The 20,572-nt window shown below is 37.9% G+C and overlaps 1 protein-coding gene across 2 annotated transcripts in view; it reads right to left on the bottom strand.

The window, feature by feature from the left end:
• Positions 1-20,572, bottom strand: part of BBX (BBX high mobility group box domain containing) — a 282,615-nt gene that overhangs the window by 48,302 nt on the left and 213,741 nt on the right. For both annotated transcript variants that reach the window (XM_007450540.1, XM_007450539.1), the window contains exons 8-10: positions 17,016-17,096; positions 13,679-13,753; positions 5,838-5,918 (exon numbers count right to left, since the gene is read on the bottom strand). In XM_007450540.1, coding sequence (XP_007450602.1) covers positions 5,838-5,918; positions 13,679-13,753; positions 17,016-17,096 — 237 coding nt within the window. The remainder of the gene's footprint in view (positions 1-5,837; positions 5,919-13,678; positions 13,754-17,015; positions 17,097-20,572) is intronic.

Raw genomic sequence — 20,572 nt, forward strand, 5'->3', positions numbered from 1 at the left:
CTTCATTATTTTCAAGTACAAATTTCTCTGCTTCACACTAAACACCCTCCCAATTCTGACTTGCAGCTACACTCTACCTTCACCTTCCATATATCTCCTAGCACAGCCCTCCCCTCTGCCCAGCTGATTTACTTGTCATCTACCTATTTCATGTTTGCCTGCCTTTATCTCTTTGCTCTATCTCCCCCATCTCTCCATTTAATTATGCATAAATCGCTGTCTCTACTGTGTTTGGTTGGTTAGGTATAAAGGGGTGTGGACAAGTGTAAATAGATGTTGACAATGACTGTTGGACTCAGAGTCGGGGCTCAGTAGGGAAGGGAGAGGATGGTGACATTTGTACAGCAAACACCTCTAAGGGGGCAGCCATTTATCAGCTCTGACCAATTGTTCTCATGCAGAAAGGCTGGTCCAGTGTCTCCAGACCCTCTACATTCTCAAGAGATGTCAGAGTACGCATTTATTTGAAATCTATAATTTTAAAATATTAGCCACTAATTCAAATGTAAGATATAATGCAGGTCAACAAATTGTGGGCCAAAGAAAGCATCTCTTAACAAAATTGGATGTGGCCCAAAGGATGCTAGTTTCAACCTCTGTTCCTCAACAACTCCTTCATCAAGCACCATCTTTCTTCACGCCCTCTCCCCTGTGCTGGGTGCCCAGAGCCCTCCAGTTGATATTAATTTCTCCGTTTCCTGGTTTTACATGTTCACTTTGGTATCACTCAAGTTGAACGTCCTCATTTCATTGCATGCTTTCCTGTGAAACCACTTGCACCATTAATTTATTTCTAATCCCTTAACTTTTTATATTTTATCTCTTTGCAACTGGAGAATAAGTTCCTGGAGAACAGGAGGCATACACTGTAATTTCCTACAGTCCTCACCGTATCTTCCAAAGTATATTCACAAACAGGCACTCACTTATTTAAGGGTGTAGGATGTATCTTGGCAGTTTCAAAAGTAGAATCACTTTTAAAAAAGGAAATATCAGCTCCATTTCTCTGACAGCAGTCTTGAACAATCTGTCATTTTATTCAGCCATACACATATGTGTAGGAGTAGGCTATCTTCCACAGAGACTTCTAAAACATGCAAACTCCTATAACAAGTAACTTGCACCGTCTTTTATATTCATCTAAAACAAGGTGACAGAATAGCACAGTGCTGAAGAGCCCAGGCTGTGGAGAGACTGACTGGGTTTCTACGGAGGCTCTAATATTTCCTGTTCACATGACCTCAGGCAAGTCAAAAAACCTCTGTCGTTTTGTTTCTTATTGTGGAAAAGAGGAATGATAATAGTACTTACCTCAAAGGACAGGTGTGAGAATTCAATGAGTACATATAAAGTACCTAGAAAAGTGCCTAGCACACAGTAGATAATAAATGTCGGTCATTGTTATCTTACGTTAGATAATAAAACTTACTTGCAGATAAAAAAATTAGAAGTAAAACAAATAGTAATATTTTTAGGCTTATGCTCCAGCCTCTCATGGCACTCCAAACACCAAAACTGGATCTCGAGGTAAGATCTTCCTATACCACTGATCTCAGAAGAAGGCTCACAGGTTATCTCAATGTACACCCATATGCAGGTAGCTTGAACAACCTCGCTGTTAACAGCACGGAGTAGGCCCTCAGAAACTACTGTTTGTTAGAATAAATGAATAAACTGCTCCACTTGTTGTACTAGGCAATATTAGTAACAGATATCTTTAAGTGTAGAATTTTCTTTACTAAAATGTACAGATAAAGATGTTTCTGTGTGCTCTCCAACTATAGCAATTATAATACACAATGATCTCCAGGAGGATGCTTTGCTATTCTTTATGTGACCTGACCTAATTAATTTCAAAAGGAAAGGAAACACAATACATTATAGTACCTGTGCCAATTAACTGATTAACTGAACTGTATGAATCTCATGGAAGTTCAAACATAAAGGACTGTATTTTTTACAATTCCCTGACCTCAGCAGCACAATGCCAAATCTCCCTTCCTAGCTGGAGTAGATTCCTGAAAAATACCTGGAATGGATTCCAGAATTTTCAGGTCACTTTCAGCTATTAAAAATCCACCCAATTTAAAATGCCAATCAAACGCCTAAAGCAGACCCTTCCACCGGAGCATCTCCTGGCTTGGGGTGCTGGGAAATGAGGAGCGCTCCTTGCAATGCCCAAACTGAGAGTGCAGGCCAATCTAAGTCTCCTTCTATCTGCTGCCAGCCTCCTCCAATTTTCTTTTTGCCTGATGAAGTGGGTGTAGGGCACAGTAATAAATATATGCCTACAATATTTCTTGCTTCTCTCCAAGAGAAGAGTTTTCTTGCAAGCAACAAACCCTGTCTTTGGGAAGGCTCCTCATTCACTCCTTCTCCCATGTCCACCCACCAGAATGGAGCTGGGAAAGGTGAATGGTTAGTTCTGGGGCTGGTTCCTGGCCCTTCCTTCACAAGACATATAGCCTCTGGTTGAGAGGACAGAGGAAGGAATGGTGCAGGTAAAACCAACTGTGCATGGTTATGTCTTTATCTGTTCCTGCTAACTCCACATAAGACTGAATGACCTTGACAGAGATGCCAAGGACAGAGACAACTTAAAAAATATTTAACAGGCAGGGGTGCTAAGCAATCAGAAAGGGTGTGGTATCAGGGGTAGAACAGGGTGCTGCAGGCCCCTTGCTGTGCTGTCCAGTCACTAGAAGGATAGGGGAGACCTGGGATGCTGGCAGAGTTACTGCAAAGGTACTCAAGGGGTAGGGTCCCAGTCTTTCTACCAACAATAGGAAGTATTCTTTATTTTAGTACCGGGACAGCTGTCCTGGTGCAAACAAGCTGAACATCACTCCTGTTTGTGGGAGTTCCTCAGAGTGTCCTCAAGTGAGAGATGGGATGGTCCCAGGCCTGGCCTCTCCCCACGACCATTCCGTGGCCTCTTGCCTGATCAGGCTGAACTACTTTCTACTTGTTCACTTGGCCCCTGGAAAACTCATGCATCTTTGCAATGCCAAGACAGTACATCAGGCTGTTCTAAGTCTCTCCCTGCTGCTGACTTCCTCCAGTTCTCTTTTGGCCTGGTCAGAGAGGTGAAGGGCACCGCAGTAAATCGACGTCTAAAACATTGCTTGCTTCTCGCCAAAACATGAGAAGACACTTCTGGCAGTACAACCCCTAGTCTTTAACAGGGGTTCTCTCAGCTGTCTTCACTCTGCTTGACGGAGGCCAGGGGTGAAGAAGGGAAAGCACTGCCTGCTTTCCTCCACAGGACAAGGAGAAAAGCCACAATATTCCAGATGACTGCCAAGCCCATGATAGCCCCACCCATGGGGTTAGGGTGGGGAAACCCCTGGAGTGGTAGAAGGGATGACAGCTGGATAAGGCTGTCTCTTTATAAATCCCAAGAGAAGAATCTAGCCCAAACTGAAGGTAGCTTGTTGATAGCTTTTCCTTTAGAATGTGTAAATTTAAAACTGTTCCTTAGGATATCAGATAATGGCATCAATTCTGGGCCACAGGAAAAATCCTTCTCAATATCCTATCATACTTATTTAAAGAGGTACCCAAAATAATTAAATTTTATACTCTGTTCAAGAAAAAATGAACATCAAATACACAACGAATAAAAAATAACTGAGGAAGCATATTTCTACTGGTGATTATTTAGAGATGCTGATTAATCCATTGTGCACATATTTATGTTTAATTATAAACTGGGAAGGCTTTAGGATGTTATTCTAAAACACACTCTATTAGCATTATGGCATCATATTCATGTGGTGCAAATAATAATGTGAGAAGATTTTCTTGGTAAATTATTTTTTACCAACCCTGTTCCATCAAAAGCATATTATTTTTACTTGGATGTTATAAGAAACTAAGTCTGAGTATAAGCTGATTTGCTATAATTGGAATAGGCTCATTGCAGTCATTTTACCCCTTTAAATTATGATACCAACATTGAAACATCTGTTAAACCATAGCATCTGTTTTATATTTGGGATGCATCCTTACAAATTTTGAAGAGTGTTCTTTTTAATGAGCTCTGATTTAATGGGGAATCCATTTTTTTGTAACTGTTATGCCAAAGAAAGAAAACAAGAAGACAGATTCATTGCTCTAGCACCCCGCCCACGGCAAAGCACCTCTAAGGTCCATACATTTCTAATACAAAACTATTTCATAAACAAATATTCACACTGAAAGCTAGTGTGTTTTATAAATCAGTGTTGTTTAATATTTAAAAGACCATATGGATATGTCTGTATATATGTACATACCCCACCCCCCTGGAAATGCAGAAAGGGCCATATTCATCTTATTTAAGAAAAATAATCACTTTTTTCAAATAAATTATCTTGACAATCTATATAGGCTTAAAGATACTGGACAAATTTATGGCCTCAGAGTCTCCCTGTTTACTAAGACACGTTTACAACTCCAAAGGCAGACTCATTGCCAGATCTTTATCATTTTAGTTCTATCAGAAACAGTACTTTGCCACTGACTTACCCAGTTCTTTTAAAAACTATTCCCTGTAGAATTCCTAATTTTTCTAGTCATTCGTAGCCCTCTATTTGAGTCTGAATTTCTCTTATACAAGAAGCATGTCAGTTTCATGTCAGACAAAAATGGATTAGTTTGTCCCACTATTTATATACTTTACTGTTTCAGGCCTTTTAATTTTTATATTCCTAATTTGGATCTGGCTGGACTTTAAAAGCTTAATTTAAAGATATTTATGGGGAATTCCCTGACGGTCCAGTGGTTAGAACTCAGCACTTTCACTGCCAGGGCCCGGGTTCGATCGCTCGTTGAGGAACTAAGATCCTGCAAGCCACGAGGTGTGGCCAAAAAAATAAAAAAATAAAACTTAAAAAAAAAAAAAAAGATATTTAAAACTGCTAAATTTTTATGATACAAGCTACCATAAAATTTAGAAAATGACAGGTTGTCCCATTAAGTTCAATAAACTCAAGGAATTTATAAAAGAACCATATCACAAAAAAACTCAGAAGGAATTCATTGGAAGGAAGACAGAAAAAAGAGAGAAAAGGAAGTTTAATATAGAGATTTGGGGTCATTCATTTTGTACCTCCTAATTTGTCTCACCAAAAGAGAAAACTGCTACAACAGTGTCCAGGTGCTAAAGCCATTTCTTGCACAAGTCCCCATAGGGCAGATCGGTCCAGCTTGGCAGAGAAAGCCTTGTTGCCACCCATCCCAGCAATGACCACTCCCAGCATCTTCTCCCCCCCACCATCCCCCGCCAAGTGAGGGCTCTGTCCTTCTTAGGCTTCACAAAAGCATCTTTTCTACTTTGCCAAAGGAGTAGTAGCATCTTACACCCACATCACATCAAACGTACAACTGATAGATGCTATAAAACCAGACTTCAGAACACATCCTTTGAGTTCTTCACTGAAAACAACCCCCAAATTAAAACATCAACCACCTAGTTTAACAGTAGTGCTTTCTAGGGATTTTATAGATATCACAGGAGAATCAGAGAAGAGGAAAATGACCTAGGCCATTCTTCTCGGTTTAGGATGTACTTACTTAACCAATCTGAGAGAGACAAAAACTGACCTTATTTTAAAATACTACCTGTGAAAAAGATTTTGCAATTTCCCTGGGTAACCTTTTTCAATGCTTAATGACTTTTCGTAGCAAAAGTCCACTTCCTTAAATTAAAGGTTAACCTTCTCATTGTTGAAATTAGATACAACACACTTTATGGTCACAGGTGAGATGGTACAGTTTAGGGAACACAGTTACGATTAACTTTTTTGTGACTTCGACCACTGCAGATCTTATCACAACATATTCTTAGAACTTGCCTCTGCCAGTTGAAAGAGTGCAGACTTTCCACAGCGTTTTACAGGTTCAGCACCGCCCAACTGTGAAGTGTTCGAAGAAATCTATATTGAAAACAATTCACATAAGGAATATTAATTGTGATATCAGAATTTTCACTCCCCATTCACACACATTCAGGAACTTTCCTTAGTTTAATGAGAACGTCATTGCTCCTAAGTACCAAATAACTTTAAATGTGTTATGCTTGGGATTATAATTTTGAAACCAATTTTAGTAAATAGCCTCAAAAATAATAACAAAAAAACAGGAGTGGCTTGGGTGGCTGTTGGATGACAAGAGTATTATTATCTTAAGAATTCCAGGCCCTAAATTTAACTCTACAACCTTAAAACAAATTATGCATTTCCATTTCCATATAAATACCAACTCAGCAACTTGCCACATAGAAAAGAGATTTAATGTCATTTTATATTTACTAAAAAGCAATTAGTTAATTTTTTGTTGAAATATATTTGGAATCACTGTGAAAAGACAGCCAACAAGCCAGTCAACAAATTTTGTTTTGAGAATCCAATATAAATGTGCTAGGCAATATGACAAGAGCTGGTGAAGCTAAAAGTTTTACATAAAACACTGGCACTGGCTCTGAGAGTATGCTCTAAAGTACACAAAGATTGACAGTCAAGACCACAAATCTCAATAAGCCATACAGTTAACACCTAAGTTGTAGCACATCGACATACACACAACATTACATTGTGACTGCATCTTCTTCTGCAAATTTGGTTCAACAGCAGCCAGGCACTAATAACAATGAACAGCACTGTCCTTTCTCGTTTTTATATGAAAACTTAATTTTCAATTTCTAGCTTAACTCCATAAAGAATGGAGAAGGGCATACATTCTTAAAGATCTTTACAAAGTATTCTTCTCCTAGAGAAGTTCTATCATCATTAGAGCAGCTAGCTATGGTCTAAGCTTTTAATATTCTTCGTGATTCTGAATTCTTTCTCAGTTTAAGACAGAGGTATTTCTCAGTTCAGTTTAGGAGACAAACCTACCTTGTGTCTATACCCTTACAGGTGACCCCAAGACCCCCAGGGAATTCTATGGGGCTGTCAGCCCCAGAAGAGACTGGGGACTTACTGCTAGAGAAAATTCTCCCTAGAACACCTGCTGAATAAGAGCCAAATATTTAATAAGCTACCTGGGCCACTCAGAAGGGACTAGTTTAAGAAAGTTTTAAGGAATTTTTCTTCCTGGGTACTATCATTTTTCAGAGTCCTTTCCTATTTATCCCAATCACTTACTTTTTCTTTAGAAGATCAACTTAGGGGCTGAATCTTTTTGAAGATTTTCCTCTAGCTGAATTTCCTCTGATATATGCCATTTCTCCTTTTTTAGACAAGGTGAATTCAATTACTAACCTTATCACTAGACTAAGAGAAATAAACACATTTAATATAATCACTGACTCTAGTGACTTGGGGGAAAGAAGTACTGAACGTCAATGCCAGTCCCATGAACCAAGGTTGTATAATAGAAAGGACATGGCTTTTGTGTCAGACAAACATGCCTTCATTACTTCTTGCTGTGTGGACTTAAGCAAGTAATTAAGACCTCATCTTCACCTTCAAAATAGAAACAATACCTGCCCCATATTAATTACTTCTGTGAAGATTAGATGTTATGTTAGTGAAGAGTTTGGCACAGTGCTCAGCCCCCATTATGCTCTCAATAAGCAGTACAATTATTAGTAATAAGGATTTATCATTGTTAACACTAATAAATAAACTTTTAGGACACTTCCAAAAATTAGTTACAGACTGAAATGAGAACAGAATTAAAAATTGCAATGTCAGAGGAGAATTATTAAATTTAATAATCTATAAAATATTAAATTTGTCACATAATCATACGATACCCTCAAGAGAACAACAAGCTGGGTGATGCTCCCCTACACAGCCTGACACTGTTTTCTAGCTCTTCCACTGGCTCCCTCTGCTGTCGCTTTTGCTGCTGCAGGTTTATGTTCCCAACGGTGTGTGTGTGTGTGTGTGTGTGTGTGTGTGTGTGTGTGTTCACTACCACAAAGCCTGTCAAATGCCTGCACAGCACACCCAGAGGCTCAGCGTCGAACTTCTGACCGCTCAGATGTATTACCTGCCAGCTGAGTTAATGCACAACTGTTCGAGTCGAGGCTTGAGAATGGTTCCTTGCCTTGCAAAAGAAACCATCACCTAATGTTTAGTAAGAACTATTTTCCTCATCACTTATGGGAGGATTTTTACCTATTTGTAGGTACAGGGCAGTATTTTAAATGCTCAAGGTTGCTGGAAGCCTTATTTTCAAAGGATGTTGGGGGAGAGTCAACATATTTTAGCAGTCCAAAGTTTCTAGAATCACCTAACAATAAAATTTTCATAGAACAACTTAGCGGTAAGATATAGTTTCTTAAAATGTCTTTTGGCTTCTTAATTGGGGGCAGGGGGTTGAATATATGTTAATGTCTGCAGCACTGGGCATAGCTGAACTTTCTTTTGAGAGTCTCCTCTGGATTTCCAATACTGCAGAGTCCTTGTTTTCCTCCTACCTCTCAGGCCACTCCTTGCTGTTCTTTGTTGGCTCTCCTTTCTATAGAGAGCACTTAAATGTTTTCCCTCAGGGTTTTGTCTTAGGGCCCCCACTCTTTTTCTTTACACATTTTCTCTCAGTAATCTCATTTACTCTGATGGCTTCTAATATAAGCATAGCTTGTGTAATGCCAATTTGTTATACCATTGTCCATTTCCCTGTTTGTTTGTTTGTTTCTATTTAAGAGACATACACATCCTTTCAAGTAAGAATAATGTAGCTAATACATGTTTTTCAATGACAGGTCAGCTAGTGGTGGAAAGTGTGTGTTATGCTACCCTCCTGGGTAGGGGGCAGTAGTGGGCCATACGGTACAGTATGTTCACGGCTATGCTTTTTATTTTCCTCAAGTTGGATGGTGCTTGCTAATCTGTTAACTCCACTGTAGTCTCTCCTCTGCCTATTATGGAATGTTCTGATAAACAGGGTGGGTGTTAAAAGTATGTGATGTACAGCAAAAGCGCCAAGAAAAATGATCAGCCTGGGTGTTAAAACTGTTAATTTTATAGCTGACTGAGGTAGGGGAGCACACCAAGGAAAGAGGTAGTAAAGATCAAAAGCAAATTAGCTGGAAGGCTTTTGCAATTATGAGGGGTATCATAAACACTGTAGCCTGGGGGGAAATGACTAACAATTGTTGAGTGAATAAATGAATCAGAGAACAAATGAACAATATGAGATGATTGGTCTTCCTTACCTTAAAAGAAATATTAACACTTCCAATAAACCATGTAAGACTTTCACACTGATGAGCTGCAGTGTGAGTATATGGAGCCTGTGTTGAATGTAATATTCCGTAACATATTGGGCATTCCATCATGAAAATGAATGCTTTAAATGTGCACCTATTGCTTATATCCAATTGTGACGATACCTTGGTGAGATTACGGTTGTATTTATATTGGCAAAGTAAAAGCCTTCTAAGGAAAGTTCTAATGTTCAAATCTATTTGTCTAAATGATCCAGATTAGCTCCCTGTCTTCAAAGTAAATATGCAATTTTTCAACGCAAAGATATACTCTAGGTGTAAGAGTCAGCCACACAGCAGAGAAGAGGATATGTAGACCAGGCAAGGCTTCCAGACTTGTTAAATAACAGAAGACAACAGCTCCCTTCTGGCATTACATCTGGTCATTAGCCTTCAGTAAATGAGATCTAAACAGTGACAGATGTGTCACTCTACCTGTAAACAACAAAAAATGCAGGTAGGAAACTCACTTTGACCAACTTAATGGATCAGAGCCTGGAAACAGAGTCATGGCTCTTCAGAAGGGCCAAGTTGAATCTAGATGAATTATGAGCATCAATACAGAATGGGAGACAGGCTGAAATGCAAGGAAAACAGGCTCTGCACTCTGTATTTCTTTCTAGATATTGTAAAGCAGATGTATCTTTCTCCCTTTAAACATAAACATTTATGAGGAACCTACAAACAAAATGTTCTTTATTCAATTTCATGGTTCCATGAAGGTTACTTCAATGGGTTTTAAAACTATCAGATTTGGTTAAGAAGGAAAGATATCCTTCTCAGCTTGTGACTGGTTCCTCAGAGCTGCCCAGGGCTTTGAGGCACCTAATAAATCTGATGGTGATCTCACTTAAACAAGAACCACACTCTGAGTGGCAATACCTGTTAGAAATGCATCAGCTGAGGTATGTCATACAAACATTTTGAATTAAATTGAAAACTCTTGGTAAATAGTGCATATGTAAATATCAGATGTGTCAAAGACGAGCCACTACGTTCTGATATTCATGCTACAGAGTGTAGAATTTAATCAAAAGGAATATATGGCAAATAAATTCTGTTTTGAAGGAGCTGTTTCTAAAAGGTTGGATGGGACTGCTCAGGTACCAACATTAAAAATAAATTTACAGTCATCACGTCAAAATTCTTTTTTACCTTTGAAAAAATTATTAGTATCAAGTAAAAGGATGTCAATGACTAGAGGAAAGCAAGGAAATATTAAACAAAACTATTCCCCAGACAATGAAAAGAAAAGCCTGTTTATCATAATGAAAAATTATGATAAAATCTTAATTTATTCAGATTCATCAAGCAAATTGTTCTTTGTGAAATGATACCATTATACGATATTTTTGTTACCAGTTTTATAGAATAGCCCTCAACAAGTAAAGCAAATACTGTGGCAGAGAAGCCTAACAGATAAACAGGCCAGAGGGTTGGATCAAGTCATGGTGGTTGACACAAGTGTCCAAAGAGGAAGCAGAATTTTTTTTTAATGTAAGCACTAAAAGTAATTTTTTCTCATTTTCAAAGTAAGATGCTGGGTTTTCTCTTGCCAAAAGGATATCATTTTACATTTCATTTATGCAGCACTCTTTATGCAAATGAATCAAAGTGATTCAATACATCAATATTAAACAGAACAGTTTTGCTTGTCATTTTCTCTCAACCCTATAAAAAATTGCTTAGTTTATTATATGCATTTTTGCAGTACGCGGGCCTCTCACTGTTGTGGCCTCTCCCGTTGCGGAGCACAGTCTCTGGACGCGCAGGCTCAGCGGCCATGGCTCACGGGCCTAGCCGCTCCGTGGCATGTGGGATCTTCCCAGACCAGGGCACGAACCCATGTCCCCTGCATCGGCAGGCAGACTCTCAACCACTGCGCCACCAGGGAAGCCCCTATTATATGCATTTTTGGTTGAAATTAATAAAAAGGAAAATGGGGAAAGACCTAAAGCGGATGGCATCTTATTTTTACAAAAGGGATATATTTTATTATTTGTCATATAGTGCTCATTAGAAATGAACATATGGTTGAGGCCAGGGCTTTTGTGGCAAAATCAAGCATTATCAGATTTGCCTCTCATCATACCAACCAAGAAAATACTCTCTAGTGTGTACTCTCTCTCTCTGGCTGACAATCCGAAGAAATCTAAGATCCTGCATGAGCTGACCTGACCTAAGCCCAGGGTTAAACGCTAATAAAAATACTGGCTGACACTACATCACACCCAAAGCTAAGCACTGATGATCTAACAGGTCCTATTCACCCCTGCATTCACTGTGAGAGTTATTCATCAACTACAGCATCTAATTTCACTATTGGAAACATTTAATAAATTGGAATGCTATGGCCTTCACGTTGACAATTTTCCTAAGCTTTTAAAATAAGTGAAAAACAAGGCAAAATGAAATAAATGAATTACTGGAAAGTGTGTATTCTGCGTGAACTCTTTAATGAATGCTTGTAAAATGGGTATAAATTCTGGAGCTGATCTGTGATTAGAGCAAAGGCAGCAAAAAGCAATAAGCAGCCTCCCATGTGTATTATGTTAGTAATGGCAAAAGGCATGACTAAAGTTCTCTATATGTTATAAAATTCCATTCCAATACCTCCTGAGCTCAATAAGTTTTCTGAACCCAATGTGTATATATATACATATATATATACATATACATATATATATATGTGTATATATATATATATATATATTAAAAGAAGGCCATACCTCTGCAAACTGAAACTATTAAAACACTGATGAAAAAAATCAAAGATGACACAGACAGATGGAGAGATATACCATGTTCTTGGATTGGAAAAATCAATATTGTGAAAACGACTATACTGCCCAAAGCCATCTACAGATTCAATGCAATCCCTATCAAGTTACCAATGGCATTTTTCACAGAACTAGAACAAAAAAATCTCAAAATTTGTATCGAGACACAAAAGACCCCGGATAGCCAAAGCAGTCTTGAGGGGAAAAAAGGAGCTGGAGGAATCAGACTCCCTGACTTCAGACTATACTACAAAGCTACAGTAATCAAGACAATATGGTACTGGCACAAAAACAGAAATATAGATCAATGGAACAGGATAGAAAGCCCAGAGATACACCCACGCACTATGGTCAACTAATCTATGACAAATTGAGGCAAGGATATACAATGGAGAAAAGACAGTCTCTTCAATAAGTGGTGCTGGGAAAACTGGACAGCTACATGTAAAAGAATGAAAATAGAACCCTCCCTAACACCGGACGCAAAAATAAACTCAAAATGGATTAGAGACCTAAATGTAAGACTGGACACTATAAAATTCTTAGAGGAAAACATAGGAAGAACACTCTTTGACATAAATCACAGCAAGATCTTTTTTGGCCCACCTCCTAGAGTAATGGAAATAAAAACAAAAATAAAAAAATAGGACCTAATGAAACCTCAAAGCTTTTGCACAGCAAAGGAAACTATAAACAAGACGAAAAGACAGCCCTCAGAATGGGAGAAAATATTTGCAAATGAATCAATGGACAAAGGATTAACCTCCAAAATATATAAACAGCTCATGCAGCTCAATATTAAAAAAACAAACAATGCAATCCAAAAATGGGCAGAAGACCTAAACAGACATTTCTCCAACGAAGACATACAGATGACCAAGAAGCACATGAAAAGCTGCTCAACATCATTAATTATTTAGCGAAATGCAAATCAAAACTACAATGAAGTATCACCGCACACCAGTTGGAATGGGCATCATCAGAAAATCTACAAACAACAAATGCTGGAGAGGGTGCGGAGAAAAGGGAACCCTCTTGCACTGTTGGTGGGAATGTAAATTGATACAGCCACTATGGAGAACAGTATGGAGGTTCCTTAAAAAACTAAAAATAGAATTACCATATGATCTAGCAATCCCACTACTGGGCATATACCCAGAGAAAACCATAATTCAAAAAGACACATGCACCCCAATGTTCATTGCAGCACTATCTACAATAGCCAGGTCATGGAAGCAACCTAAATGCCCATCGACAGATGAATGGATAAAGATGTGGTACATATATACAATGGAATATTACTCAGCCATAAAAAGGAACGAAATTGGGTCATTTGTTGAGACGTGGATGGATCTAGAGACTGTCATACAGAGTGAAGTAAGTCAGAAAGAGAAAAACAAATATTGTATATTAATGCGTACATGTGGAACCTAGGAAAATGGTACAGATGAACCAGTTTGCGGGGCAGAAATTGAGACACAGATGTAGAAAACAAACATATGGACACCAAGGGGGGAAAGCGGCGGGGCGGCATGGGTGGTGGTGTGATGAATTGGGAGATTGGGGTTGACCTGTATACACTGATGTGGATGAAACGTATGACTAATAAGAACGTGCTGTATAAAAAAAATAAATAAAATAAAATTCAAAGAAAAAGGCAAAACAACAACAACAACAACAACAAAAAAGAAGGCCATACCTCTGCAAACTGAAACAAGGCTGATGCTTGACATTGTTTTGAAGGAACATCAGGGTGGGAGGTACCTGAAGATATCTGAAAGGAAACAAATAATTTTTAAAGCACAAGGACATTTTACCATAACAGACTCATAGATTCTGCCAAATATTTCCACTGTGCACACAGATAAAGATTAAGACATGAGTCATCACCCTCAATCCCTTTTAGAAAAACAGTATCAATGATAAATGAAGACAAAGGCCATGTTTCTAAAAACACATGTGGAAAGAACAAAAAAGAATGAGTTTGGCTCATTTGCCTTGTCTCTTGAAAGGGTGTCAGATATGTATCAAATAGCAGTTGAGGACACCTGTAGAGATAAATTCTCTTATTTCAGTGAATTTTCTAAAATATTATTAAAAGTTGAAAGCTGCAAGTAAATCTCTCTCCTCCCTACAGCACTCCCCTCAAGCTGTTCTCTGCTTTGAGACAGCTGTGAAACAGGGTTGGAGAAGAAAACCATGTACGTCAGAGTATCTGGGACTGAATCTTAGTTCTGCTACTCACTAGCTACATGACCTTGGGCAGCTCAGCTAATCTCTCTTGAGATTTATTTTTCCCAACTGTAAACTGATGATGATGATGATAATCCCCATTTTACAGGATTATGGTAAGAAGAAAATAAGCCATAGAATACACTGCCTGGCATGGCACCAAAACTCAATAAATTGTTTATTGAATATGAACAGCAATTCTTTATTTTATAACACCATGCATCCACCCATCCAACACACACACACACACACACACACACACACACACACACACGCCCCTCAGGTGTCTGACAGTGGATAGAGGATTCTGTCACACCATCCTTGCTTCAGCTAGGAGAACTTTTGTTTCTATTTGTTGATTATGGTAGCCTCATTAAAAGTTTGCTCTGAGGGCCACGTGGAAATAGTTTTTAGGATGTTTTGAGAGCAAGGTCAGTTATTAATTTTGGTTTCGAAGTGAACAAAGTTTCTATACAACTACAAACTAGGGTGAAAATGAGTCACAAGAGCAGAAAGCGTGAGCATTGTAAATTCAGCCCATTTCCAGCTCCACAAAAGTCTTTTTCTTCAATTAACTGCTCACCGACTCCATCAAAGGGAACTTACTAAGCAATACATGCAGCTTGATCACGACACCTCAATCCCAGCAATCATTTTTTTCATATTAATTAAATTAAGTTGTCTAGAAAAACAATGGAGCCAGTGGTGATACAATATCAAAATCAATTTTAGGGATAAGAAAGAATTAGAAGAGAGCCTGATGGAATTATTGACTCTATTCACTGCTGAAGGCATTAGGAAAATTTTAATTCCACCATATCTTTTGCATCAGACAAATAAGGATTTTTAGAACAAATATCAGTAAAAAGAAAAAAGGTCTCCCAGATCCTATTTAACAAACTAGACATATACAAATTGTCATAAATGGCTAAGATCTAACCAAGTACTTTGAAAATATTTCAGGGTAAAGATGTAGAACTCTTCTTGGTCAAACCATGAAACCTATCATTTCAAAAGACCTCCATGTGCAAGCTGTGACAGACTGCAGATATGAATCCACAAGGATGTTCCTGAAATCCTGGGAATTATAAGCTGTAGGTCTTACTTCTGACATGACTTTTCACTCCTACCAACCCTCTATAAAAGTTAAAGAAAATAAATAGTTTGTGTAAGGGATATGCCTGACCTACAAGATATTTCTTTTATGTATGTATTTATTTTTTTGCGGTACGCAGGCCTCTCACTGTTGTGGCCTCTCCCATTGTGGAGCACAGGCTCCAGACGCACAGGCTCAGCGGTCACGGCTCACGGGCCCAGCCGCTCCGTGGCACGTGGGATCTTCCCGGACCGGGGCATGAACCCGTGTCCCCTGCATCGTCAGGCGGACTCTCAACCACTGCGCTACCAGGGAAGCCCATACAATATATTTCTTCAAGGATTAAATTAGATAGTGAACAAAACAGAACCAGTAGTATAAACAATCTAGATTTTTGAAAAGCATTTCACGAGTCTTTAAACAAAAGGATGTTTCTCCAAATTAATATTGGGATAAAGGAGATGTTGACATGAATAGGGAGCTCCTGAAGAAATATTAGGTTAGGGTCAGGGATCTCTTTGGTTTGCTGTAGTAACCAAAAACATGCACATGTGTCAACACACCCAAAATTTCATGTGAAATTTGACAGATTTCACTACATGTTTCACCAGGGATCACTGGTTAAGTATCTCTGCTTTCAAAGTTGAGACTAACATTATTTAATATGTCTAAAACTACTGTTTAAAAGGGAGTGCAGATTGAATCAGCTATTACATTAAATTCTTGAGGAAACAATATAAAAAACAATTGGAATTCATCGCACATCTCACAGAGAGCAGAAAGGAAAGTGATAGATAAGGAGTATTATGTGAGCAAATATATATTAAAACATTCTGGTGATATCAGCAGGACATTTAGGCATATAATAAACAATGTCATAAAAGGAATGACCTAATATGCCAGTGTGAAAAGTAATTCTGCCAATGAAATGTTGAGAACCACTAGGAAAGGACACTAGAGGAGAAAAAATTCTGAAACTAAAAATATGCTCTCCTTTGTACAAAACTGTACCACAAGGGGCAAACATTAGGAAGGATGACAGTGTGAAAGAAGGTCTAGTGAAAGACAATTAGAATGATCAAGGGAAGACCATGTGGTTTAAAGTTTAGAAAAAAGTAATCAGTGATGGCTCCATATTGAGTTCTAGGGTAAATGCAGATATTTTGGGAAGCAGTCTTAACCTTTAGACTTGATATCAAGGATAATGTGCTTTTCTACATCATCTCTGAATATGTCAGAGACATACTGAGCCAAACAGGTTTGACACAAGACATAAGATTTTGAAAACTGCCAACTGCATGCTAAAGTTTCAATTAACAGAAGTTTACTTAAAATAAATACAAAGGAATGCACAGCCAATAACCATGAGTCAATTCTGTCTTCTGATTTAATACCTGACAAATCAATATCTGATAAATGACTAAGTCCTAAAAATAGTTCAATTATATTCTTAACTTCCTTATCCATGAATAAAAATTAGTGATGAGGTTTAAGTGCAATAATATTTAGTATGAGTTAATAACAAGCTTCTATAAACATACTTATTCCTTAATTAAGAGACTCTGAAGTTCCAGAATTTGGTACTATTTTCCGGTTTATGATTACTTGAGCTAAGAACGCAGGGTTCTTCTTTGCTTTAAGTTACTTTCATCAGCCCAAATTTAAGCTCACTTTACAATTTCATTAAGTATAAATTGTAATATATTACCTCAGCAAACTGAAATAATGGTGACTTCTGACGCAATTCAGAGGATTCTGAAACATCAGGCCTGCAAGTGCCAGAGGATATCTGAAACAAAGAAAGGTGGTATGAGGCATCATAAGAATAGCTTCTGGAAGACAACAGAAGACAAATGTCACGTAAAACATTCCTATTTGAAGAAGGAATGGTTTTGACTCCCCAAATTTGAGGCAGTACTGTGACAAAAAGGTAGTTATATTCTGCAAAGTCTTACACAAGGTTTTATCAAGTTTTATATGTTCATTCAACTTCTAAATAATGCCATAAATTGTAAGAGATAGACAGGACAATGCATTTCAGAAAAATTACTATTAAGCAAAGAGAAATGTCTACAATGATGCCTATTTGATCTCTTGGCTTTCTGCAACCAAATCCAAAGAATATCTACTTCTTCCATGTTCTGTGTTTCCCCACTATTTCATATAACCTGACCACATGAAAACGCAAATGAGTTTCGATTATAAACCTTTTGGGAAAACAAAACTAAGGTCCAATTTTTGTTTTCCAGGGCTTTCATGTATTTATATACAAGCCCCAATCTTAGAAAAGTTAGTACTATTTTCCTAAGAGAAATGTCCTTTATAATATATTCTTGTATATTATTTATGACACTGGGTAAACATTTAATGCTCTACCATCTTTACTTGTGATTTTCATTATTAACAACAGTTACAGAAACACCACTAATTTTTAAAAAAATTCTTGCTGTTTATCAAGTACTATTCTCAGGATACATAATTCCTCTTTATCTCAATGTTAAAAACTGACCCATTTCTGCATTTGGGTGAAATAATAACTTAGGTGGTAGCCTATAATTCAAAAGTCACAGGCGTCATAGAATGTTAGAGAGGAAGGATTTCAGCATCCCTCCGATCTAACCCATTTTACAGATAAAAGAACGTAGGACCAGAGAGGTAAATGACATCTCTACTCCCCAACATTCAATAATCCCCTTATTCTTTATTATTATAGCACTTAGCACTGACCACCACAAGCATTATGGTCCATCTTCTCCCAGGGATTTTGTATAATGCAGAATCCTCAACATTGCCTGGGCACAATGTAGATACTCAAGTATTTGTTGAATTAACTAAATCAAAATTGACAACATGTCTTCTAAGTGTGTCCCCTCTCTCTCCTTTCCTGAATGACAAGGTTAGAGAGTCTTAGGGAACAAGTTATCTTTCACTTTAGAGGAAAAATAAAAGTTAAAAATACTTTTTAATAACATGTTTCTGACAACAAAATAATCCAAGATCACTATTGAAAATCTGAAAAAAAAAAAAAAAAACACAGAAGAAGAATCATCTCCCAAAGATAAGCACTGGTAATATTCCATGTATATTCTTCCAGTTTTGTGTATAGATAATGTTTTCAACAGAAATGGGACGATGTACTACAGTTACAAAATGTTCGTTTTTAACAATACATTGATTTTCCTGTTATTAAACCTTTTCCAATGTAATTTTAATAGCTGCATGTGATTAAATTAGATGGTTGAATCATCTATGGAAAGAGCTGGCAGTCACCCAGGTTATGTTCCTAAAACTAGAGTTTCTCACTGAACTTCTTCAGTAGACATGGAAGATGTGTTTCTCTAACAACGTCATAGGCCACTGGGCAGGAACAAGCATTTAAAATTTTAATTGTCACCTTTGGATTTGAAAGGGTAATGGCCAACTTCTTCCAGTGATAAACTCCACAGAAAAGGTGAAGAAGCTTTAGTTAATTTGCCACCTGTGGTTTGGCTGCCAAAGCTTGATTCCCTCCCTGTCACTCGACTATTTGAAAACTAGTGTGCCAAAAAGTCCAGAAGTTTTTATTTGCTTTCTAAAACTTTGAAGCCAAGGAGACACAAAATGTACTAAAAAAGGCCAGCAAATCCTGAAATTACTAGCCACAAAAAATTCCTTTATTGGAAAGAATACTTGAACAAACTGTATAATACAGTTCTTTATAATTTCTAAACAATGAAAAAAAATCAATACTGTCCTGGTTTACAAAGAAATTCTATGTGCTTAACCCCTAAATATCTTGGTAAATAATCAAAATTTTGTTTAAAATTGAGCCTAGGGAATTCCCTGGCGGTCCAGTGGTTAAGGATTTGGTGCTTTCACTGCCGTGGCCCAGGTTCAATCCCTGGTCGGGGAACCAAGATCCCACAAATTGCGCGGCCAAAAATTAAAATAAAATAAAATAGAGCCTAGGACTAAATAAAAATTATAAAGTGACTTTATAAAACTTTAATAATGTAGGTTGTACACATGACAGAAAGATATGGAGATATTTAGAATTAAGTATATTATCATATAGGGTAACTACCCTATATAAAGCCTATATAATATATAACACATATTTTTATTTCTAATCCCATGATGCATGAGAGTTATCATTTAGGAGATTAGTTAACCTATGGCTCAATTAGAGTTCATATTAACTGTAAGAAGAAAAGTCAACTTTCTTTTAAGTGCCATTATAGATAATATGGCCATGACTATGCATCCAGTCATAAAGGTTTAAAGTTAAATGAGACCGTCTGCAATCATTATGATGGATGGTCTTAAATAAAACTTTCTATTTGTATGGAGAATTCAAATATAAGTACTTATCAAGACATCTATAATCCTACACGTTATGTCAATTGTACTATGCAATCAGAGAAGTCTATGCGTGCGTGTTTGTGCTCCCCACGCACCTGATGCACAGTAGGTGCACGATGAATACTGGTTGACTGACTTGATTCTCCGTGTTTATGAATATGAGGAATCTCAATGACCTGGCCAGGAATCACACAACAAAGGCTGTCCAATGGTTAAAACAGCAATTACAGTCACTGAGGCTATGCATTTTACTGTAGTGGATAACGTCTCCTTTTAAAATCTAGTTACTCTTACTTTAAAGCACTGTGGGTTTAGCCTTTATTTTCAGTGTAGTATAATGGAAACAACACAAAATTAGGAGCCAGAAGAGTTGGCTTACTACTAAGCTGTGTGGTTACCTGACTTGCTAGGCCACAGAATGAACAGAAGCAGCAAATCAGAAGGGGCCAAGAGTGGGGATAAGAAAAAGGAAGAGGGGCTTCCCTGGTGGCACAGTGGTTGGGAATCCACCTGCCACTGCAGGGGATGCGGGTTCGAGCTCTGGTCTGGGAGGATCCCACATGCCACAGAGCACTAGGCCCATGAGCCCACGTGCCACAACTACTGAAGCCCGCACACCTAGAGCCCATGCTCTGCGACTGCAACAAGAGAAGACACTGCAGTGAAAAGCCCGCACACCGCAACGAAGAGTAGCCCCCGATGACCACCACTAGAGAAAGCCCGCGTGCAGCAACAAAGACCCAACGCAGCCAAAAATAAATAAAATAAATAAATTTTTTTAAAAAAAGGAAGAGTGTTGAAAAAGAAACAATGCCACCAGCAAGAAGACAGAGCAAAAAGACTGTAGGCACAAATTAAAAATAAAATTTTATTGAAGCATAGTTGATTTACAACACAAATCTTTTTTTTTTTTTTTTTTTTTTT

Source organism: Lipotes vexillifer, unplaced genomic scaffold (assembly GCF_000442215.2).
Source record: "Lipotes vexillifer unplaced genomic scaffold, Lipotes_vexillifer_v1.1 scaffold946, whole genome shotgun sequence".
NCBI classification, from domain to species: domain Eukaryota; kingdom Metazoa; phylum Chordata; class Mammalia; order Artiodactyla; family Lipotidae; genus Lipotes; species Lipotes vexillifer.